The sequence below is a fragment of the Amphimedon queenslandica genome, unplaced genomic scaffold, assembly GCF_000090795.2.
Source record: "Amphimedon queenslandica unplaced genomic scaffold, v1.1 AMPQUscaffold_12715, whole genome shotgun sequence".
NCBI lineage: Eukaryota > Metazoa > Porifera > Demospongiae > Haplosclerida > Niphatidae > Amphimedon > Amphimedon queenslandica.
Window position 1 is genome coordinate 11,816 of NW_003547049.1, and position 23,354 is coordinate 35,169.

At 36.9% G+C, this 23,354-nt stretch overlaps 5 protein-coding genes across 7 annotated transcripts; 3 read left to right on the plus strand and 2 right to left on the minus strand.

Annotated features, from left to right (window-relative positions):
- Nucleotides 1–17: 17 nt before the first annotated feature.
- LOC109587013 (putative ammonium transporter sll1017) lies at nt 18–2,642 on the plus strand. Of its 2 annotated transcripts, none has more exons than XM_020003237.1 (13): nt 18–211; nt 268–372; nt 431–611; nt 659–741; nt 799–848; nt 902–991; nt 1,120–1,157; nt 1,220–1,335; nt 1,393–1,513; nt 1,575–1,668; nt 1,754–1,868; nt 1,941–2,113; nt 2,189–2,642. In XM_020003237.1, exons 1-13 carry the CDS (start codon nt 161–163, stop codon nt 2,514–2,516), a joined length of 1,545 nt encoding a protein of 514 aa, XP_019858796.1. In that variant the 5' UTR covers nt 18–160; the 3' UTR covers nt 2,517–2,642. The 2 variants fall into 2 exon arrangements, with proteins under 2 accessions (XP_019858796.1, XP_019858795.1); XM_020003236.1 differs by having other exon boundaries at nt 20–211; nt 2,177–2,642.
- Nucleotides 2,643–2,720: 78 nt separating this feature from the next.
- Nucleotides 2,721–3,235, minus strand: LOC100632178 (protein dpy-30 homolog). Its single transcript, XM_003390195.3, has 3 exons — nt 3,132–3,235; nt 2,950–3,089; nt 2,721–2,902 (listed from the first exon to the last, which is right to left on the minus strand). Exons 1-3 carry the CDS (start codon nt 3,210–3,212, stop codon nt 2,809–2,811), a joined length of 315 nt encoding a protein of 104 aa, XP_003390243.1. The 5' UTR covers nt 3,213–3,235; the 3' UTR covers nt 2,721–2,808.
- Nucleotides 3,236–3,275: 40 nt separating this feature from the next.
- Nucleotides 3,276–5,819, plus strand: LOC100632429 (sorting nexin-6-like). The gene is made up of 16 exons (XM_020003238.1): nt 3,276–3,357; nt 3,410–3,457; nt 3,517–3,615; nt 3,684–3,794; nt 3,847–3,913; nt 3,988–4,042; nt 4,093–4,216; nt 4,307–4,461; nt 4,516–4,641; nt 4,703–4,742; nt 4,799–4,885; nt 5,069–5,164; nt 5,264–5,327; nt 5,384–5,433; nt 5,547–5,582; nt 5,633–5,819. Exons 1-16 carry the CDS (start codon nt 3,355–3,357, stop codon nt 5,681–5,683), a joined length of 1,212 nt encoding a protein of 403 aa, XP_019858797.1. The 5' UTR covers nt 3,276–3,354; the 3' UTR covers nt 5,684–5,819.
- On the minus strand, nt 5,734–20,059 carry LOC100632556 (pecanex-like protein 1). Of its 2 annotated transcripts, XM_020003235.1 has the most exons (32): nt 19,975–20,059; nt 19,742–19,926; nt 19,071–19,422; nt 18,951–19,019; nt 18,299–18,330; nt 18,121–18,219; nt 17,975–18,064; nt 17,790–17,922; nt 17,435–17,720; nt 17,236–17,392; nt 16,677–16,709; nt 16,175–16,349; nt 16,011–16,121; nt 15,753–15,856; nt 14,606–14,790; nt 14,446–14,554; nt 14,293–14,385; nt 13,303–13,450; nt 13,069–13,204; nt 12,650–12,827; nt 12,414–12,516; nt 11,758–11,887; nt 11,534–11,595; nt 9,341–9,556; nt 8,917–8,976; nt 8,683–8,867; nt 8,148–8,390; nt 7,943–8,049; nt 7,747–7,891; nt 6,921–7,075; nt 6,733–6,817; nt 5,734–6,677 (listed from the first exon to the last, which is right to left on the minus strand). In XM_020003235.1, exons 2-32 carry the CDS (start codon nt 19,895–19,897, stop codon nt 5,916–5,918), a joined length of 4,899 nt encoding a protein of 1,632 aa, XP_019858794.1. In that variant the 5' UTR covers nt 19,898–19,926; nt 19,975–20,059; the 3' UTR covers nt 5,734–5,915. The 2 variants fall into 2 exon arrangements, with proteins under 2 accessions (XP_019858794.1, XP_019858793.1); XM_020003234.1 differs by having other exon boundaries at nt 18,951–19,422.
- Nucleotides 20,060–20,476: 417 nt separating this feature from the next.
- LOC100632684 (mitogen-activated protein kinase kinase kinase 10-like) lies at nt 20,477–23,300 on the plus strand. The gene is made up of 6 exons (XM_003390199.2): nt 20,477–21,512; nt 21,728–21,908; nt 21,961–22,109; nt 22,728–22,903; nt 22,953–23,111; nt 23,169–23,300. The coding sequence occupies exons 1-6, from the start codon at nt 20,564–20,566 to the stop codon at nt 23,298–23,300; spliced, it is 1,746 nt and encodes a 581-aa protein (XP_003390247.2). The 5' UTR covers nt 20,477–20,563.
- Nucleotides 23,301–23,354: the final 54 nt, after the last annotated feature.

Here is a 23,354-nt window from a genome sequence, read left to right on the forward strand (position 1 = left end):
TGTTTTCAAATTTACGGTAGAATAACAACCTAGTGTAATACAAATGATGGCATTAATTTCACTATTAACATTTTAGAAACATTTGGATGCTTTTGCTAGTGCGTTTGGATTCTTCTTCATCGGGTTTGATCTAATATCTCACTATTCATCTCCTCAAGATATGAAACCTCAGTTCTTTGAGATATCGGATGCTGTCCTCTGGTTCTTTAAGGTATTTCTCACTCGTTAAGTGCTAAAATTATTTTTATTTCTAATAACAATTTTTAGTTTACATTTGCTAGTAATGCAGCCACTATCATTGGGGGCTGTCTAGTAACAAATCGTTACAAGTTACGCCTGCCTGCTGCCTTTATCAGTGCCTTTGTCATTAGTGTAAGCTGTCAATACTCTAGTTCATGCATAAGTTATAATTATTTCTCTCGTGATTCAGGGCATTGTTCATCCTGTTGTTGCCCGTGTCATATGGTCGGACTATCAGTCTTCTCTCTCTCCGTATCGTTTTTGCAATGAGAGCAATGTGTCCCAGTCTTACAACTGTGAAGCTGAGATGAGTCTACACAAAAGGCTTTATATCTTAGACTTTGCTGGTGGAGGAGCTGTACATCTCTTAGGTTTTGTTATCCCCATAAGTAATTGTTTGTATTCTTTATTTCTGTAGGAGGCGTTGCTGGACTTCTGTTGTGTCTCCTAGCAAAATTGAATAAGTATATGGATGACAAGGCTCAGTCAAACAGACCGCCTGTACATAAGTTATACTCTAGGATATTGTTAGGATATTTTTATTATTAATCAATATAGGGCGAACAGTCTATTGTGGTTAGAGAAGAGCGCGAAGTTGTAAAGCCAGAGTGAGTTTCTCTCTTTTTTTTTCTATTTTTCATTAAATTTTTCTCTTGTATAGAGGCTTTTGGGATTGGATGTATCCAGTTCACGGAGGAGGAGAGAGTACCAACGAAGCTGCACTTGGTGTCTTTATACTGTGGTTCTGCTGGTATGTGATATGAAAATGAAATCTGTATGTATGTATGTTATGTACATCCATTGAATGAGGAGTAGCTTGCTTGTTATGTATTTTCTGTGAATTATTCGACTGATAATTACTATAGTTTTTCTCTTCAGGTTTGCTTTTAACTGCGGCTCAACTGAAAGCATTGAGTGTATGTTGCAATAACTGTGTGTGCATGATGAGGTTTTCATTATTATTATTATAACACAATAGCTCATGAATACACTCCTTATCCTTACCATGCAATGCCTTCTATCATTGCTGTCAACATGATAATGGCTGCTGCTTCCGGTGGGATTCTTGCAGTCATGATAGCATCCTGGGCTCAGGTTTGAAAGAAAATTATTAAAAAAAAACCAAAAAAGCATTCAAGTTTCTTTCTTCAGATTCGTTCTCAGTCTGAGTCAATGAATGCAAATGAGATTGCTAATGGCGTACTCTCTGCTCTGGTGGCCATCACCTCTTCCTGTCCATTTGTAGAGTACTGGGGAGCTTGTCTGATTGGAGGTAGACCAATGCTTATAAGAAAGAATACATTGCTCATGAATATATGTATTATTATTATCAGCCATTGCTGTCATAATCTATCATGTTGGTTGCTGGTTGGAGTATAAATTGAAGATTGAAGACACAGCTAGAGTTGTACCTGTTCATGGCTTCTGGTAAGATCAACGTGACTATTAACTATAATAAAGTATTGTATGTTTGTACTAAATAAACTTTTGTTAAGATAAACTTTTTTTGTAGTGGTCTCTGGAGCATGTTAGCCGTCGCATTGTTTGTGGTGACAAAAAAGTCACTTTGTAATCTTCATGCAACATTTGAGGGTCTTTGCTACTGTAGCATAAGATTACCACCTCTGGTAAGTCTTGTCTTTAAAAAATCAATGACGTATTTTTTCATTAATTTTTTTCTCTTCTTTTATGTAATGCAGAACTTTGGTGAACGGCTTGCTGCTCAGTTATTGGGTGCAACACTCATGATAGGTTTCACTGTGGCCATATGTGGGTTTATGTATGGGCTACTCTTCTTGATACCAATACCTAAAGTAATACCATCTCACTCTACCAGCAAGTATGGAAAATGCTGGAACTCTTGTCTGTTCTGGTAAGATTAATGAGATGAGGTGCATGGGAGAGGTTTAATTCATTTCTGTGTACTGTTGTTTAGGGTTTTTAATAAGGTTTTTGGGCACAGTAACATCAAACTTGAGGGGAATCTCCTATTTACTGGTCCAGGGGAGATCCCAGATCCCACAGCTCGCATGATGGGGAACCTAGCTCAAAGAGACAGCGAGAATGTGCATTTATATACGAGCTTAGAAAAAAATGGAAGAGAAGGGAATGGAGATAAAAGGGAAGGAAATGGAGGAACAGCAAATTATGGTACTGTGAAGGAGACGCTTGGTACAGTTGGAACACACAATGAATCGTACCGTCGTCCAGTGTCTCCAATAACTGGATCCTCTAGAAGCAGAGGGACTAATGGCTCTGATGAATTGATCTTATAGAGTGTTAAGATCGTGGAACATTGTACTCTAATGCTGTCATTTGAGTGTGTGATATTAATTAATAATAATGACATGCTTTAGCCTTCCTTACATATTATAATCTATGCAAGCCAGAGCATTATTGCATACAAACCATGTGTTAAAAGAGCTTCATGTTGCTTTTACATAAAATCTGTAAAACCCGAGTTTCTGGCCTAAGATAGATTTGGATACAACTGTACATGAAGTACAAGGTAGCTGATTCATTGCTGGTTCTTTCTTTCCATTAAATATTATATGAATTTTACACAAATCATGAGCTCTTTTCCTTTGGATAATAATCAGTTTGATAACGTTCCTTATATTTCAGTAGGTAGGCTGCCAGATACTCAATCGGGTCAGGAGGTCTAAGAATAGGAATGGAAACATGAAGAGAAGCACTAGGATCTCTTACCTTTCCTTTGCCAGGACGGCCATGCCCTCAATCAGTATAGGGACTACAGTCTGATCAAGATAAGCTCTTGTGTTAAGTCCCATAACTTCAACTCTTGTTGGCCCTGGCTTCACTCCTGCTCTCTCTATGTCCAAATGTTGCTACAAGGAGAAACAATGAACAGAGGGGACTCGTTGTAGTACCTGGACTCTCTTGGGGAGCTGGTGTTGCTGGTCAGTCTCTTCCTTACCATTACCCCCAGCCTCCATCTTTTCAGTTGCCATAGTTACACATGCACACGACCACACCCATTACAATGATAATCACGTGATATTAGATCTATGGGCGAGGCAGTTTCTGTCACGTGATTCTTCAAAAGGAGGGCGTGCCCACTACAACCAAAATACTCTCTGCAAAGACATCGATATGGTAGGTTTTGTTAATATTTTTAATCTCACAGAGTTTATGTGATTTATTACAGGCTAGTGAAGGAGATGCATCACCCGAGACACCGCCTTCAAAACCCAAAGTACCTCAATATTGGAATTAATTGCATATAAATTTAATATTGCAATTGTTCTCTTCCAGTCCGTGTCAGTTGATCTAACTAAAGATACTTCACTTCAGATTGATATATCTGATGCTCTCAGCGAACAAGAGAAAGTCAAGTTTACGGTTCACACTAAAGTAAACAATCAAATAATGATAGATCTATTGGTGTGTATTTTTATGTGATTTGTATCCTTTTACTCAAGACTACGCTAAAAGCTTTCAAGAAAGCTGATTTCTCTGTCGTGAGACAGCACGAGGAGTTCATATGGCTCCACGATCAATATGTAGAGAATGAAACATTTGCAGGATATCTTGTTAGTGGGTGTGCCTAGCTAAATCAGTTTATTTTTTCTGATTCATTTGTAGATTCCACCTGCTCCTCCTAAACCTGACTTTGATGAGCCGAGACAGAAACTGAGCAAACTCCGTGAAGGTATGCAAGTGGCATAATGTCTCCATTAATTTCACTTAATCTCTCTCTCTCTCTCCCTCTCTCTCTCTCATCAGGTGAAGACACAATGACTAAAGAAGAATACACTAAAATGAAACAAGAGCTTGAAGGGTCAGTTGTACATATTGTCCCTCTCTATCATTATCCTATTATTATTCTAGGGAGTATCTAGCTTTGTTTAAAAAGACTGTTGCAATGCATGAAGTGTTTTTGCAGCGTTTGGCAGCTCACCCTGTCTTTAGGGATGATTACAACTTCCAGACTTTCCTTGAATTTGACGGAGAGGCAAGTTCTATTTACACTTACTTACCTATTATTTTACTTCATTTTCATTTTAATTTACATTCCGTTTCAATCCTCATTCTTTCTTTATAGCTCACCGTTAGGTCTAAGAACACTCGCGAGAGGTTTGGCTCCATGTTTAAAGGTATATCAAAGTCCGTGGACGAGGGAATCATACTCAAGAACCACAAAGACGTTGACCCCTGGTTTGAAGGAGAGAAGAAGTTTTTGACAGACTACCACACACAGTGAGGAGTGCCCAATAATGTCTCTCCTTTATCTTTAATTATCCTCACACTTAGGGTTAAGGAAAGTACCAAACAGTCCGATCGAACTACTAAAGCTCACAAAAGACTCGCAGACTCTCTTATTGGCGTCGCTTCGTACATTTCACTTCTTCCGATCACTAAAGATGATCCATTATCTGGGTAAGGCTGTGTATGTACTTTATATACAAATATACATTTATTATTAATATCTTCTTAATAGGATGTATAAGAAGACAAGTGAGACATTTGAAAAGTTGAGGGTAAGTTTTAACTAGATACAGTATATTACCATGTCAATACTCTCTCATGTTATTAGAAACTTGAGTCACGCGTTTCAACAGACGAAGACCTCAAATTTTCTGATATCCTTCGTTATTATGAGCGAGACTCTCAAGCTGGACTGGTCAGTTCTGAGTACCACATTATGTCACATACAGTATACATGTACATGTACACACATGTCCCACATACAGTATACATGTACATGTACATGTACATATGTACACATGTCCCACATACAGTATACATGTACATGTACATACATTCATACGTGTACATGTACATAACTCTCTCTCTTTCTCTTTAGGATCTGCTGTATCGTAGGATGAGGAGTTTGGCTAATCTTGAAGGATCCAATAAAGCTCTTGAGAAAGCTCGTACAAAGAACAAAGGAGTCATTGAGGTACCAACCTTACCTGTACTTGTACATGTACAGTATGTACAATGTTATAATGTCTGTACATGTACAGTATGTACAATGTATGATTTGTGTGTTTAATAGGCTGAAGCTGTACAGAAGAACAATACTGAAAAGTTTGAAAAGCTCTCTGAAAATGGCAAGCAAGGTCAGTACTGATATACTCAGCATATTCCATTATTTACATATGCTCTTGCTGTGTAGAATTGACAAGTTTCAAAGGACGCAGAGTTGCTGCTTTTAGGAAAAACCTGGTGGGTACCCACAAAAAAAGAATACACTTTTTGAAGTTTTTGCTATTTAACGTGTAGATATGATGTAGATAATGACTTACTCCTTAATCTATGTATACTCTTCCTTTTTTTAGATTGATTTGACTGAATTGCAGTTGAAGCACGCTAAGGTAATTTTTTGTTTTGTATTGTGTATTTTATTTTTCTTAAACGTCACCAGAACCAAGTTAACATACTTAGAGCCACAATTGCTTCACTTGCTGTCCTTTAATAACTAATACATGTCTGCCTGCTGCTGCTCTTAATTGTTGTCTGTGTCTCTTTTTTGCTGATAAATACAAACAATTATTATTATTATGGTATAAACAACAATATATATTAGTCACAGTGTTATTATTATTATTGTTACAAACAAACACTAATAATTATAATATTAATATGCAATAAGCTACTTTTAGAAATAATAATAATAAATTTGAATAATAATAATAATAAATGTCATTTCAAACCTCGTGTACACCCTGCTCTTTAATTAGAACCAAATTATCGGCAACCTTTATTAACAATATAACTTTATCAATGTGACTACGACTTGTCGAAGTGACATGAAACGGTCTCCACTCGTGGATTACTTCTCCAGTCATTCCTTTGCATGGCTTCCATCCCGCCCAGCTTGTGGGTGTGGCTTTCCCAGGCCAGCTCTTGTCAGGCCATTGGAGCCAGTTTTCGTTGAAAGAGTTAAAAATCTCGTCCTCGTTAACTATCGCGACCTGTTTCCCAATCCAAATCGGTTTCCAGAAATCGTCGTCCGAGTCAGAATCATCGTCAATGTTAGCTGCATGAGGCCGTCCTTCGTCAAGAGTATGTACATTGCTCGGCCCGTCACTGGTCCGTCTGACCACGCCCGTTAGACTATCGGCGCTAGCAAGGGATGACGTGACCTTTGACCTTCGGTTTCGTCTAGTGCGTGGAGACTCAGTGCAAAACTTTTGATAAAATTTCTTCAAATATTCCCAGTATTTCCCTGGATTCGAGGCTTGGCCGATCTTTGATTCGTTAAAGGGGGCGTGTCTCTCTAAGAACGAGGTCTGGAGTGGTGATACGTATATTGGGTACCCGATCGGAAGGTCCATGGACGAATTAATCATATTCCTAAGAGAGGCTTTGTGGTTCTGTATGGATCCACGTTCACTGTCGCTGTTCCGTAGGAATATCAACTCGTGTTGCTGGCTGCTCCATAGACTACGAACACATTCGCGGTTTACCTATACATGTACAAGAGGAATGTAACCACGCCTTTTTGACCACACCCATGCTAACCTTGACAACACGGAATTTAATAAATTTTGACGTCAATCTTATTATCTTGTAAGGATGGACATAAGAATCTTCAGTGCGTTGATATCTGCATGAATATTTAAAAAATAAACGTAGCACGGTAAAACCAAATCCTTATTTTAAGTGCATGTACATGTACAACTAGCCATGGGATATTATTTAAAGGGTACCTTAAAGCTAATAGTGAGGGTCTATTGAGGAATACTCCGTCTCTCCATATTCTATCATTTTCATGCGTCACCAGATGATTATTATCAGTATCAATGATAGCGTCGTATATTGCTTCGGAGGCTTCCGTCTCACCAGCTGTGAATGTAAAGCTATCCTGTAATAAGAGAAAGGAATTTATAATGTAAGACGTAACTCAAAAATTTGAGTTCAGAATCAGCTCAAACTTTCTACATAGCATTAGGACACCAATATGCATCAGAAAATATAATAAAAATTGGGGGTGATTTCGGAGCCATTTTTTGGAAAAAAGCATGGGCTATAGTACAGGGTATTTTTCAGAAATTGGCCAATTTTTAAAATTGGCCGTAACTTAAAAATTTGAGCTCAGAATCGGCTCAAACTTTCTACATAGCATAAGGGCATCAATATGCATCAAAAAATGTAATAAAAATTGGGGGTGATTTCAAAGCCATTTTTCAGAAAAAAAGCATGGACTATAGTACAGGGTATTTTTCAGAAATTGGCCAATTTTAAAAATTGGTCGTAACTTAAAAATTTGAGCTCAGAATCAGCTCAAACTTTATACATAGCATAAGGGCATCAATATGCATCAAAAAATGTAATAAAAATTGGGGGTGATTTCGGAGCCATTTTTCAGAAAAAAGCATGGACTATAGTACAGGGTATTTTTTAGAAATTGGCCAATTTAAAAAAAAGGTCGTAACTTTAAAATTTGAGTTTGGAATCAATTCAAATTTTCTATATAGCACAAGGTCAATATGTTTTAGAAAATAAATCAAAATTTGGAGTCAATTTTTTCTTTACCTGGTGAACTTTGAGTGCTGTCCTAACAGCTGGTATAATAACTTGCTGTATACTGTCAACATCAATGAAAATCCATTCGTCTTTTTCGCCGTTAGGACGTGCATCACCGAGGAACATACGATATAGCCCATGCATAAAGTTATCACTAAAACAATCCAATAACTAGAGCAGTAACTAATAATAATAACACACATACCCTCTTCTTCCTGATCCAGTGTTGGCGTGAGTGAAAAACAGACGTCTGCCCAACAACGAATAAGCAAAACATAACGTGACAAGAAAGGACTCCTCACTCGTATCAATCTATTAGAAATTTAAAATATACATGTATACATGTACAGTAATGATAACTTCATGATAGTCACATGCTGATTACAAAAATATATGTGATAGGGTCTCACTTCTGTCGCTCCAATAGAGCTCTTTCTGACGCAGGTAAGTATAAAGTCGTAGTGAGACGTGACAAAGTTCCTTCTTGAAATCCCACCAGACGTACTGCTGTAGTCAATATTTCTGTGCTGATCAAAGAGAGGATCGAGATCGCTCGAATCAGGATCAGTTAGCAACGCTAGGGACTCTTGTAACTGCTCGTTGGATAGTAACTCAAGCAACTGAGGATACTTGAACAAATAATAGATTATACACTACAAGGAAGAGAGAGAAAAATAGGCCATTACTTATCAAAGTATATATACATGTACATACACTGTACATGTATACATAAAACTAAGAAATGAGTCACAAAGAGAGAAGTATAAGTCAAGCAAGAAAAAAAATACCGGAGGATGTACATACATGTATTATATACGTTTACATGTACATGTACATCCATATAAGGAATGTGCAATGTACATTGTACATGTACATGTACATGTACACCCATATAAGGAATGTACATTGTACATGTACATGTTCTTCTTAGCAATGCTATCTTACCTTCACATAATAAGTGACAAACATTTTCTTATAGTCAAAGGCATTAAAAGCTAAGTGTGCCTGGTTCTCTGATATACTGTATCCGTGGAGTGTGTACGAGGATGATATAACCTCCCACGCCATCCAGCGAGCACAGAGAGCCTTGTTACAGGCTAGAGTGTAAGGGAGCCGACAACAGCAGCAACCTATTGGTATCACGTGACAATGATGGGAGGGAATCAGTGACCGTCTTACCTTCATCGTCTGAGAATGGTTCTGCTATGGCTTCTCTCTCCCTCTGATGACAATAAGTACCTAAATGTACATGTACATGTCAAATTACGAGAAATACATGCATGTACGTGACACTACGTGTACATACTTAGTACTTACCTTTAATACGTAATGTTTATTATATATGTAAAATTACAATAAAAATACATGTACATGTTTATTTACTTTTAATACGTAATATTCCGCCTACTGCATGTACATGTACATGTATGCATACAAAAAATAGAAAAACAAGTGCCTATAGCACTGCTGTGTATAAAACGTAACATGCGCTATTATTATAAAATATAAAGTTAGAACCTATAGCACAGTTCAATAGCCCTGCTTATAAATGTATTACTGATTGTATGTAATTTAAGAGTAGAAGACATTATGTCCTCTGTACCTCTAAATTCCAGTCCTCTAAGTTGGAAAGTAACAAATCCATTGCCGATCTCAATAATGTGTACCAACGCGTTCAACTGGTCATTCGTTAGTATGAAGAAGTCTCCGGAGGTGACACGCCCCCACCTACCCAGCATGATGTCACCACAGAGGTCACGCTGGAGCGACCAGGAGAGCTGCTCGTAGAACAGACTGTCCAAATGATCGGGATTAGGGTCTGATGGAGGGAGAGAGAGAAAAGCAGAAAAGATAAATAATTATACAATTATTTTATATAGCGGACGACAAGAAATAATTAATGTACGAAGTCAATTTTTACCGATTCATTTACGAAAGTGAATAAAAAATTATACATGCATAATATTAGGCTACTTGTAAACTTCATTACATATTTATATGGCACAAGTTCTATACATGCATGTACTGGTATGTGCATGTGCTTGGAAATTCATGTGACTGGACACTTGTGTATACAAATGCCATATTATAGCCCCATTACACTATGCCCTTAAAGCGGTTTGGAACTGGTTTAGAAATAAATCAGTTTATGTGTGGACAATTTCAATGCGGTTTCAAACCGACTCAGGAGGTGGTTTGAGATAATCAAACCGGTTTAAGTACTGAAGCAGCTGTATTATGTATGCAATGTAGCATTGTAAACCGATTCAACCACAGTTACGTGTGGACACAACTAAGCTGGTTTCTGAACCGCTTTGATCCAAACTGGTTTGTAGTATAAACGGGGCTATAGACTGTGGCACTAATTAAAGAAATAGACTGAATATTAACTTAAGATGAATCACCACAAAACACAAAACAGATTACACTATACTATAATACTAGTGTACTATACACTTGCACAATGGTTTAACTACATGTATGGATAAAACAAGCTACTGATCTGAAGCTAGCACTATACAGTATATCCTTCCAACTAATTTGGAAATCACCTTAAAAATGTTATAAGGAAGAACTGTCATTACGATAATTTTAAAATTGCATTCACATGTACATGTACATGTAACTGGGTTTAACAAATACAAGACGGGGGCGCAGTCAAAAAAAGGGAAAAGCCAATTATAATGAGGATGTAATGCAATGACCCCGAATGCACATACATGCACATGATGAAGTTTAGTACTTAAGTAAGATAAAAGATTATTACATCAGAAATTATAATGCCCATATAAAGCTATTATACAACTCTTTGCATACTGTATAACAGAGGGTACTGGTGATGTCAGGAGTGCATGTACAAAAAAGGAAGAAAAGGTTGTTCTCTGCTTGAAGTGGAAACTGTGCAAGATAGAGCATGTGATGTGGTAATTATATAAATTAAGAGAAGAGTGTGAGCTACAGCTAATTAAGTATAAAGTGCAGCATTCATGAAAGCACGCATAGGAAGAGAGGGCACACAAAACATTGCTCATAGCATCACACTTTAATTGGTGAAATAATGTATTTCGAGATCTCATTAACAATCACATGTTGAATACATACAAGCAGATAAACAATCAAGCAAACAATCAATGAGATTACACCAGACGAATATAGAATAAAGATACCATTTGTAGTATGTATGTACATGTAGGTCATAGTATCTTTGGCATTTCCCCACTGCTGAATGCTGATGTAAGGTCGTGCAATAAGCTACAATATAATGCACATTGCATCATTGTGCAATCATGAACAAGAGCACCCCCAGCAGCAATGATGTGTGTGTATGACATACCCAATTACCCATACTACATGTACACATGTACATTGTACAGTCAATTCCATGCTCCCTGCTATAGTAACTGCATGCACATGAACACTGTACATGTACTTGTATAAGCAATGGAGTATTTTGGACTGAATGGCATGAGTGATGTCATATAGTTAAGAAATTATTCACTGCTCCATTATTTACACTCAGTTGACATCAGACTGTACTGTCTGCTGCACAAGTGGGAGGACATACTTTCCATTTCCTTGTGTACAAAAAATTATTACACAATTACTAAATAACGTATGTATTACGTATCATTAACTAATGGTTCCCTTCAATTAAACAAAATAAATTAAAACCATAATATTATCATATTAACATTCAGTTCCTCTCTCTCTCTCTCTCTCTCTCTCTCTCTCTCTCTCTCTCTCTCTCTCTCTCTCTCTCTCTCTCTCTCTCTCTCTCTTTCTCTCTCTCTCTCACTTCTAATATTGGTTTCTAATTGCTGTTCCAGTCTAGTGTTACTAGTATCACGTCTTTTAGTACTAAAGAAGAAAAATTTACAAAAATTAGATGCACATGTATCTCCATTCCTTTCCTTTTTCTCATGGTAGACAAATAACAAAATAAAAAATCCCTCAAATAATACGTGTAATTAATATACACATGTAATTAATATACACATGTACATGTGTAGATGTACATACTTGTAGTCTTTCTCCCAGAATTTTATTGGTCTAGCGTACGAAAGGAAGAACATGGAGGAGGCAATAACAGGATTCATTGGAGCATTGATCATTGTGCCTATTAGAGTCTCAAAAAATATCAATGGGCAGTCTATGGAAATTGTTAAGGGCAAACATCAAAAATAAGCTGTTGATTAGCAGCTGAAATACATGTGATTTGATATTAAAATGGAGAATTGTCTCCCAGCCATTTTTGAGGAATGTTAAAAGTCTAGTGATCTTAGGCCAAATTTTTGAGTAACTTTAAAAATTCATAAAAAATCCAATCTTGATCGGAACAAGCTCAAACTTGCTACACAACATAAAAACATGTATATGTATCAGATAAAATTATTAAAATGTAGAATTCTCTCCTAGTCATTTTTAGCGAAATTTGGCCAAAATCCCTGTACTATAGTACAGGGACTTTGGCCCAATTTTGAAGCAACTTTAAAAATTCATAAAAAATCCAATCTTGATCAGAACAAGCTCAAACTTGCTACATAACATAAAAACATGTATATGCATCAGAAAAAAATCATAAAATAGAGAATTCTCTCCTAGTCATTTTCCAGCAAAATTTGGCCAAAACCCCTGTATCAGAAAAATTATAAAAAGGAGTATATTACAAAGGATACGAGGTATCAGTAAAGGTTGTATGACAATGTGAAAAGGAGAGCTCCAAGAACCAGGCATGATGTATATCAAGATGAAGTACACCTTCAAATAAAGCTCATATACCTACAAAATTAAAAATTACTATGACACAATAACAAAAAATTTATAATATACCATAATATACATGTACATGTACATGCACTTCTCTCTCTTTCTCTCCATTCCTTCTTAATAATTACATTAAATCATCTCTTACTTTGCTGAACAGTATGGCAGCGACGAAATAATTAATAGGGAATCCCTCGTTCAAGTGAGCGTAATCAAAGTTAAAGAAGAGGAGGGAGAGTATGAGAATGGCGTGCTGTCTCGAGAGCTCAGAGTAGGCAGTCCTGAACAACTTCATACCAACAACACTAACAACAAGGGCAGCACCACTACACACACACACACACACACAATAATAGGAAAAAATAAAATAAATATAAATAAATACATATTCATTTAACTTAACATATTTATTTATTAACTTGTTCTTTACAAATTGTATAAATATGAATGCTGTTTTTCTTTGTTGAATGATATCATTCCAATTTAAAATTAAAATAAAATACATGTACATGTACATCAAGTTGAATGTACACGTACAATGTACATGTACATGTATAAGCTTCTTACATTTCCCCAAACTTTGCTCTGTAGTACACTGCAGTGATGTTAATACCAAATAAAAAGCAAAGAGGATAAAACACGTTCTTCTCAAGAAAAAGCGAAACTTGCAACAACTGCTCAACGAGAGAGACTTTGGGTTGCTCTACACAATAATAATAATAGTAAATATCAGTGATAGGGGGTGTGGTCAATAAAATGGGCGTGGTCACTAATTAATAACAACGTGGGTGTGGTTAATACCTGTGACTTCAAATTGGTTGTACTCGTCGGAAGTGATACAAGGTTTAGTGAAGCAGAGATAAGGAGTCTCCTTACGAAGATGGGGCAACAAGTAATGATTGATGATCCCAAGGACTCCAGTTATTCCATACACAACATAAGCTAACACCTAAAAATAAAATTTAAAAAATGTGCATCTAGAAAATAGCTTCAAGGACATTATTTGATAAAATTTCCCAAATACAACAATAGTAAAATATCTAAAGTAGGTACCTGTACATGCATAAAGCTGAACAAAAAGTAAAAACAAACAAAAACAAACAAACAAACTAAACACTTTCAATATGTAGCTATACTGACTCTTTATATGTACATGTACATGTACATTCATGTATACACATGCACATGTAATAATTGGACTTCTGAGTCATGAGATTGGTACCCATTTCCGAGTCATGGTACCCATTTCCTTGCAGAACATTAATGATAATCATATCCTCATCAAGAGACAGTGCTAAAGGAAGTGCCATCAGTTGAAATGATGATGTGTGAACTTCACATCATAGTGTGTAATCACAGTTGTACTTCCGTTCATTAAAATATTATGTCATGGATAAATATGGTTTCAATGGTAGTACTACATGTTCATGTAAGTGATACTGATTAAGTAATTGTGTATAATACATAAATGGGTAATGATTAATATCTGAGTAACTGAAATTTGCAATATCAAGGGAACCAAGTATTACATGTACTACATGTACATGTATGTACGTGTAGTGAAAACATGATTTTATTATGCACATTATCACGTTACCAGCTAATGTGGGTATAAATGTAAATGTACTGTACCATTTAATGAATGCAGCAATGTACATGTGTTACAATTTCAAGCAAACATGGGTACATGTAAATGGTACATGTACATGTACAATGTACATGTACATGTACATGAATGCAGTAATGTACATGAATGCAGTACTGTACATGTACATGTATATATTCCCTTACCTCAGTTTGACAGAATAGAGTGGTGAGATTCAGTATAGTGACAGTAACCAAAAGCAACAAACCAACAGCAGCATCAACGAGAAGCCTCTTACACTAATAATCATAATAATTAAATTAATTAATTAAACCACACCCACTAGAAGAGGCACATACCATAATCTTACGATACATTTGGTCGAGAGGGTCGATCGTAGGAGGGGCCGAGTGATGGGTGTGTCTTAATTTATCCCAAACCTTTTTCAAACACATGAGAGCCAAATCACTAAAAAATAAAATACTTAAAGGCCATGCCTACATAATAAGGAGGACTAACAGTATGTATTGATGGTTAGTGGTCGAGCGACTAAGAGCGTACGAAGCCATGACCACACCTCCAAGAAAGAAGGAGAGAGCGACTCGACCGGAATTAGTACACTGCTGACTTAGTATCAAGAGATCCTCGCTCTTGCGGTAACTGGAAAATGTCACAGAGCAATCGCTGCCAATGTAGCCAGGGTCCTAAAGAGTATTAAAAAATATGTATTAATAATTAATAATAATGAAATTAGAATTGTGCGTGTGTGCGTGTGTGACAAAGTTGAAGTTAGCAATGTGTTCAGTATGCAAATTAGTATTTTATCAGTTATACTAAATATGCAATTGAATGTGTGAGTTCTGGTTAACATAATTAGAGCCTCATTAAACATTTCCTGTTTTAGTGTCAAAAGCATATTAGTCCACATCCAGTGTATAGTTACACCATGCATTGTAGTATGTGCATGTACAGTACATTTAGAATAATAATCCCCTTTCAATCACATACCACATGTTAAATAACTCAATCTCACACAGTCATACTGTTTATTATACTGTGCATGTACATGCTTATCAATTGCAATTGCATTATGTTTTGTAATAATATATAATTATACACAATGTGTCCAGATATTCACTATATTAATCAGTAGTAGTAGCACATGAGAATACAGTGAATGATAGGATGATTGCTGTATGCCTTAAAGAGGAAAGAGAAAGTGTAATACAGCCACTATACTCTTTGTGACAAAAGGCAGATACACATTTTATCAACAACTACATGTATATACTACACACCACTAGATAAGAACAGTCTAATGCAACTAAAAATAAGATATTCTAGATAAACCTCATGACAGAGTGTATACAATAATGTCACATCATGTGTAATTCAATTAGAGGCAGTATATAGCCCCGTTTACACTATGCCCTTAAAGCGGTATGGAACCGGTTTAGAAATTAATCAATTTACGTGTGGGTGTGGACAATTTCAATGTGGTTTGAAACCGACTTATACTGGTTTATAGCGTAAATAGGGCACTATATGCAACTAAAAATATGATATTCTAGATAAACCTCATGACAGAGTGTATACAATAAAGTCACATCATGTGTAATTCAATTAGAGGCAGTATATGGCTTTAAAAGAGAATAGAATATCATACGTTTTCCAAAGAGACAAAGGCAGCATAGCCAAGTGGTAGGAGACAAGCTACAGCAAAAAGATTTCTAACCATACCATAGGCACTACAAATCAAACCAGTTGAAGCTAGGAAGGAGAAAGAGAGAGAGAGACACAGAGAGAGAGAGAGAGAGGGAGAGAGAGGGAGGGAGGGAGGGAGGGAGGGAGGGAGAGAGGGAGGGAGAGAGAGAGAGAGAGAGGGTAAATTTAGGCAATGTGATACCGATACAATTGGTCTTACCTGTACCGCCAAAGATGTGAATATCAATATGTTCAAGGGCATTAATTAGAAACGTGTCACACTGTGGCATCCAACCAAGAGTGAATAGAATAGGCAACAATAGAATGAATACTAAAATATCAAAATAAAAAGGAGCATTAAAATAGTTTTTTTGCGAAGCTTACTGAAGAGTCCATCCCTAATAAAAGTGATGAGCTCAGGATTGTTGTAATTAAAATGATAAATACAGGCCGGAGTGTAACTGCCCGTGTTGCGGAGTATCACATCAAACAGTAAAGCCAAAATCCCAACAAATATGAAATAAAAAGCTCTACCCATTGCATTGATGCGATTTTGACCCTGGAGAAAGAAAAGAGAAAGGAATATAGTGTGTGTGTGAGAGAGAGAGAGAAGAAGGAAGGAGAAAGAGAGTATAAAAACAGGAAGGAAGGAAAGAGTAGGAGTACATGTATGACAATAATGATATTAAATATTCAAAAATATGCAGCTGTTCACATACATGTACACACACTCATACCAAAAATTCACCCAATTCACTCCATGAGTTCATATACATGCATCATGCAGGTAATGACTCACTACCAGCAACATGTGACACACATACACACACACAATTATTATCCCCAGACTGATACATTATACACAGACTGTGATTTATAAACTTACGGGACTAGGGGAAGCAGGATCAGACTGGACGCTCTGTAGGAAAGTTTAAAAAAACAATAGAGAATATAATGTTTTTCATAACACAAAACACATGATGCACAACACATGAATGACACAATGTCATGCTCCTAAAATAGTACATGTACATGTACACGTAGATACATGAAACACTGAAATTCGTCAAATACATACAATTGAAAATTAAGGAGAGCAAGTCATACATGTAATAGAGGGACTGAATCACTGGAATTATGAAGCTCAAAATGGTAATTACTATGCTTTTATAGCATTTTTATAGAGCATACATGCATATCTTAAACATTGCATTTTAATGAAACCTTATTAAGCAAACCAGTAACACTTTAAATGGCAACCAAATCATGAAACTGGACTGTGCTACGTGCAATACATTATGATAAAACAAACTATATTATGATAAACAATGCAATCCTATGGATTCTTTTATCTTTTATACAGTACACATACATGTACATAAATGGTTACATACATGTACATATACATGTACATAAATGGTTACACATATGTACACGGGTTTTACCTTTATAAGAGAGAAGTGTGTAGTGGCGATTACAAAGCAGAGAGCAAATACCCAGAATCCATTGTAATACTCCGGAATGGTGAGCAGTAGTGCCCCAATGACACACACTAGCACTGACAGTGTAATAGCAATAACAACCTCAGTGATAGACACATTCCTATTAATAAGGTAAGCCATACCCACAACAATCACTCCATACCTGTCCATGTAATCCTCTAATTGCCTTCGGGTAAAATTTAAAGTTACTTTTGTTTTTGCTATTCTCGGCAATAACAGAATGTAAGGCGTGGGCAGAGACGAATCGTCGTTTTGGGCGTGGTCATCTATATCGGGTTTTTTAGGTTTTGGGGGTACTACAGGTGGAGTGGGCGGAGTCTGAAAGAAAGTAGGGTAGCTTTCAAAGTCGTTCCTCATTAAATCGCGTAGCATTGCTGTAAAGTCTTCATCCTCTGTCTCGTTATCAAACACGTAAAAATCAATTTGGCCTAATGGAGTGAGAAATAGAGATCATGTATCATTTGATATGCAGCTGCTACTAATAAATACGGTACTACCATCAATCCAGTGTATTGATCCAGGACTGAAATCTTCAGTGTCTACTGCTAAATGCTTTCCTCTTCTCAACTCACCAATACGCGATACCAATGAGCGATATTCTTCATCAGTGACAACCCCACTCAATATAGCCTGAGAATAAAGATCACGTGACTATCATGTGATTGTATGGCGGCATTATTACCTCGTGGACACGAGTCGGCATTTTATTAACAACTTGGGAGAGTTCAGAGTAAGGAGTCTGACTAAGAACATTGGAAACCTCTTGGAGTGTCTTTAAAAGAGCGAGTAGCATAAATCTTTTTTACCCCTCGCTCTCTCTCAGCTTACCTCCTCTCTTTCTCTCCTGCCTCTTGAGGAGTCTTGTCTTAAACTACGCTGACACACTCTCTGACGACTACCAATAGAGGTGTGGTCTTCGTTACTTGACTAAAAATACATGTACATGTATAGGGGAATAAGAGAGAGGGAGAGAGAGAGAGTGAGGGGAGAGAAAGGGAAGACTTACCTCATACGGTTTTATGTCATCATCAACAACACCTAATGAGTAGAGAGAGACAAATATACATGCATTTATTATATATTATTAATCATGCAAGGATAATGAAAATGAAAATTGACTTGAGAGTCTAAAATGATTGTGTAGTAGTGTTAAGTGTAACATATTATATGTTTAGGCTATTATGTACTGTACTGTATATGTGCAAGGCTAAAAAGGATTATTAAATAATAGTACAACCTTCAATTTTAACAGCGATGCCTGAGGCTAGCTTGCAATGAATACATATACATGTATGTACACACAATAATGGAGTGGAATGTCACAAGTATATTCAGCAGGTGATTTAACAAATTTATAAAATTTTTGCTACCTGAGACATCACAAAATCGCACCAATGTACATAAGTGTTAGCATTTGATTAAAAAATTATCATTGTCACAAGAACAAAATACTATTGTGTGATACATGCACTTTCTCAGTGGCAGTATCTGTGTGTTTAATAACCCCATGCACTTATTTGGGCAAGACATGGTAGACAAAGTGAACCTGCAAAGTTTGATACATATATATGTAGATATACTTGAAATAGTCAACAAACAAGTATACCCCCTCCAAATAATAACTATTGGATCCTTATAATACAAGGGTAAGATTATACCTTCACTGCTTTGCTTTTCTTCCTTCTTTTCCTCTATGCACGGCTGAGAGACCTGCGACAATTCAACCTCTGGAGTAGACATATTATTATATTGCAACGAGCTGCCATCATTGAGCGTACTCGCTGACAGCTGGTGTCTACTATCATCGTCTGAAGTTGGGAGTCTCTCCAATCTTGCTACTTCGGCCATTTTCTCTCCACCTTCAGCGCCATCTTTAATAATTACACTGGCATTATCTTCTTCTTCTTCTTCTTCTTCTTGTTTATTTTCTGTCGTCTCTTCTTTTTTAGCATCTTCTTTTGTGTCGTCGTTAGTCTCCTGTTCATCAACAGACGAAGGTGTTTCTGATTCGGGAGGTGGATCACTCCCTAGTGCCTTGTGCAGTCTATAGTTCGTAACTTTTAATAATATGAAACTAATCGCCGTTATAAAACCATACACCACCCAGCCAGCAATACGTGTACTGTCAACCTGAAAAAGGAGAGGAAGATTTGATAAAAGAGATGATCGAAAATGAAACATCACTCATCACTCATTTCTCATGCATCATTGTTTGTTTTTCTAGCCAGCACAGATTCTAAAAAACCCCACCCACACAAATATTAATTAATAAATTAGCACCAACCTCGGCCCCAACTGAACAATGACAGTGCTACCATGACTCAAACACACACACACAGTTCTCATAGCGGATTCCGGTGAGATTATAACACACATATTCCCTCATCATTAGAATATTTATATGTACATTGTACATGTACATGCATTGTTGTGCAATGATGGGACTCACAATGTATATGATAAGAGGGAATATTAGCATGGTGACAAAGAGGTAAAGGTGGAATACGGCGAGTTTGAGATTCTTTGCACGTACTGGGACCCAACCACCAAAGAAGGAGGCAAAGAAGCCAAAGTAGATTACATTCCCTATCTCTTCGAGACCCATTCTTTATAGAACAAGCGGCCCGTATGCTCCTACATAGAACAAGTAACAGATTGGGTCCTGGAGAGTAGCAATCTTACCACTAAAAGGAGAGTAAGAAGAGATCTCTTCTCTCGCTCCTCCTTTACTCAGTTATGCCGAGTCGACGACCTCTTTCAATATTTCACATGAGTTAGCAGTGCATCCGGATAAATAGATTAAAATACGGTTTCATTTTATTTTTTTAGCAAAAAAAATCATCATCATGGTTTTATCATAGATAGTTTAGATACTATGATTTCATACATGATGATACAACTATCACTTAAGCTTTGTAGTTAAAAGCTTCAATAAAAATAAAGCATCTAAATTCAATTATTGACTTTTAATAATTTAAGTGAAAAATTATGCTAAATTTTTAGCTACTCAAACCAAAGGAATAAGCAGCATAATAATAAATATAAAGGTAATTAATATAGCAGTAAACTTGGTGAAAACACGAGAGAAATGCGGATACTATTCCAGCATTACATGCCATCATGCTAATGGGCACAGGGTTAGTCCCGTTTAGCTCCGCCCATATTGTCAGCGCATATTATGCATTATGTCCGGTATTCTCATCCTATCTTCATAAATTGTCATTTTTGGACTTTGTCATAAGTATTTTCAATCTTTCATGCACTGGGAGAGATGGCTAACACTGTTTCAGGAGAAGAGGAGCATCTCTCTAGCACAACCATCATCATACCCTCTACCCCGGACCCAAAAGCAAACTATCCAGGGAATCATCTTGTTACCAACAGCAGCAGCGGGAACAATGCGACTACACCAATGATGGACCCTGGTAATGGCCCTGGCCTCTTTCCTTCCGTCACTCCCTCGCAGTCTCTCACAACAGTAGCAACAGCAGAAGTGCCAGAGGGCCAACTCAACAAGGCATTCAAGAGAACGAGGTCTCTAGGTGGTAGTGACGGGAGCAAGAAGTCCCCCGGCGTGAAAAACATAGGTATAGTGATTGGAGATTTTAAAGGACTCTATCCAGATGAGATCACACTCACAGTTGGGGAAAGGATAGAAATACTCTCAAAAGACATGATTGTCTCCCGTAACATTGGCTGGTGGGCGGGCCGGAACTCTAAAGGTACTGTGGGAATCTTCCCAGCAGCATCCGTCAAAGTCGTCTCACAACTTGAGGCTCAATCGGACGATACCGATTTTGAATACCCTCTTGAGATACCGGCTGACGACATTAAACTAGGGGACGTTATTGGTCTGGGCGGGTTTGGCAAGGTATACAGAGCCCAGTACAAAGGAGAAGATGTGGCTGTGAAAGTCGCACGTCACACGACGTACGATACTATGAAAGCTGTTTCCGACGTCCTCTCCGAGGCAGAGAAATTTGCTCACTTAGCACATGAGAACGTTTGTGCACTGATCGGCGTTTGTTTGGTTAAAGATGTTTGCCTCGTTATGGAGTATGCTAAAGGTGGCCCATTATCGAAGATACTACACGAGAGAAATATTACGCTAACTGTGGACATTATACTGGACTGGAGTCGACAGATAACTGAGGGGATGGAGTATCTGCATCATGAGATAACACCATCATTGATACATCGTGATCTCAAATCAAGCAACAGTGAGTGTGTGTGTGTGTGTGATAACTAATTGCTCATGAATTTTAATAGCAATATGTTTTCGGTGACATAAATACTAACATGCTACAACCAATTAGCATGCCTTATATAGTCTTTCCTCTCTACAATTGAAAATATAATTGTGGTCAGGAGTTATTGGGCCTCTCTCTCTTCTTTCTCATTCTCTCTTTCTTTTCTTCTTTCCGTGTATGTATAGTCTTGCTTCAATATGAAGTCAATCCAGCTGATCTGAAAGGAAACCTAATCAAAATCACTGACTTTGGCCTAGCCCGAGAGATAGAGAACACAACTCATCTCAGTGGCGCTGGCACTTACCCATGGATGGCTCCTGAGGTCATCAAGTCCTCGGAGTTTTCAAAAAAGAGCGATGTTTGGAGGTGAGAATATTTGTGTATGTTTTTGTAAACTTTGAATGTGTTTCTTTAACAGTTTTGGCGTTGTACTGTGGGAGATATTAACAGGAGAAAAGCCTTACAGCGGACTTGACATGTTTGTTGTTGCTTATGGCGTTGGACACGGGACACTTACTTTGCCCATTCCAGAGCACTGCCCCCTATCATTAAGAGACCTAATGAGCTGTAAGTTGTAGCTAGGGCATACATATTACTGTTTAGAGATTTAAAGGATTTGATGACATGTGGCATACATAATTATACTGTGAAAAATGCTGTTTTTATGATGTGTAAAATGTAAAAGTCGAAATACGAGTGTTGATTGTTCTCGTATCATGTTAAAATTGTGGTATGGTGCTGTCACAGTGATTAGTTCACTGCATCAAATGACATTTAGTCATGAACACATGGAGGTTTTCTGTTTAGCAGACATATATTTGTAGCAGACATATATTTGTAACAAACAAGTTCGTAGCAAACAAGCTTGTATAGTGTCTGTACTAATAAGAACTACCTTATTAATTGGTTTGAGTTTATTAGTATTTTTATTGAATAGAAAGTGAGTAAATGTGAGAAGCATACTGTATGAATAGTCTAACCAATGTATGAAGCATTGTTTTACATAATTATTTTGAGTTATTGTTTTTTTAAATGCATGATAATAAACAAACAAAAATTCAAGGAATGAAAACTCTCCTACTATATGTATTGCTATAGTAACTGAAATAAAATTATGGTTTATTGTATTCAAAATGTCTTGTCATTTTCATTTACCATTTATTATTTTGTACAATCACATAATAGGTTGCTGGAAGAGAGAGCACTCAAAGAGACCTTCGTTCACTCAAGTCAAGGAGAAATTAGTAGAAATACAAAAGACAGAGTTTCTGTACACTTCGGATGAAGAATTCAAATCACTTCAATCAACTTGGAAGAAGGAAGTCAAGATGAAATTTAATGATCTTAAAAAAGTCGAATCGGTAAGATCCTGCTTATTACCTAACTGCTAGTAACCTTTTAACCCACTAGGAAGTTGAAAACAAAGAGAAACATTTGATACAGCAAATGAAACTGCAGGAGGAAAGGGTAATAGCAATGAAGAAAAATTTAGAGGAGAAGGAGCAAAGTCTTGTGGATATGATGGATAAAGTTCAAAAGCAACTTGAGATCATTGCAAGAGAGAGGGAGGTAAGAGGCATCATGTTCCAAGTAGTACATTATCATGATTGTTTAATCATTTGACAGAAAAGACCACCAAGAACAAAGAAGTTTTTTCCCCGTAAGATGCTCGAGTGGTTAACAATGTCATCAAGAGAGCAAAGACGTGCTAAAGCTACTGATAATAAGCTACCAAGCAAAACTATTGAACGTAAGTGAAAACAGTATGTACATGTTAAGTATAGGCTGTAACTAACTATAGTACATGTACAT

Excerpts from the sequence above, each read along its gene's own strand:
- LOC109587013 (XM_020003236.1), top strand. The coding sequence starts at position 161 with ATGAAACCTCAGTTCTTTGAGATATCGGATGCTGTCCTCTGGTTCTTT. Across the intron at positions 1,158-1,219 it reads CTCAACTGAAAGCATTGAGT|CTCATGAATACACTCCTTAT; the intron begins GTATGTTGCAAT and ends ATAACACAATAG. Across the intron at positions 1,514-1,574 it reads GGGAGCTTGTCTGATTGGAG|CCATTGCTGTCATAATCTAT; the intron begins GTAGACCAATGC and ends TATTATTATCAG.
- LOC100632178 (XM_003390195.3), bottom strand. The coding sequence starts at position 3,212 with ATGGCAACTGAAAAGATGGAGGCTGGGGGTAATGGTAAGGAAGAGACT. Across the intron at positions 3,090-3,131 it reads AGCTCCCCAAGAGAGTCCAG|CAACATTTGGACATAGAGAG; the intron begins GTACTACAACGA and ends TTCTCCTTGTAG. Across the intron at positions 2,903-2,949 it reads GCCGTCCTGGCAAAGGAAAG|ACCTCCTGACCCGATTGAGT; the intron begins GTAAGAGATCCT and ends TCCTATTCTTAG.
- LOC100632429 (XM_020003238.1), top strand. Across the intron at positions 3,458-3,516 it reads CACCGCCTTCAAAACCCAAA|TCCGTGTCAGTTGATCTAAC; the intron begins GTACCTCAATAT and ends GTTCTCTTCCAG. Across the intron at positions 5,328-5,383 it reads CTCTGAAAATGGCAAGCAAG|AATTGACAAGTTTCAAAGGA; the intron begins GTCAGTACTGAT and ends CTTGCTGTGTAG.
- LOC100632556 (XM_020003234.1), bottom strand. The coding sequence starts at position 19,897 with ATGGGTCTCGAAGAGATAGGGAATGTAATCTACTTTGGCTTCTTTGCC. Across the intron at positions 18,220-18,298 it reads ATGACATAAAACCGTATGAG|TCAAGTAACGAAGACCACAC; the intron begins GTAAGTCTTCCC and ends ATGTATTTTTAG. Across the intron at positions 16,122-16,174 it reads TATTAGGGATGGACTCTTCA|TATTCATTCTATTGTTGCCT; the intron begins GTAAGCTTCGCA and ends TTGATATTTTAG.
- LOC100632684 (XM_003390199.2), top strand. The coding sequence starts at position 20,564 with ATGGCTAACACTGTTTCAGGAGAAGAGGAGCATCTCTCTAGCACAACC. Across the intron at positions 21,513-21,727 it reads TGATCTCAAATCAAGCAACA|TCTTGCTTCAATATGAAGTC; the intron begins GTGAGTGTGTGT and ends GTGTATGTATAG. Across the intron at positions 23,112-23,168 it reads TCATTGCAAGAGAGAGGGAG|AAAAGACCACCAAGAACAAA; the intron begins GTAAGAGGCATC and ends ATCATTTGACAG.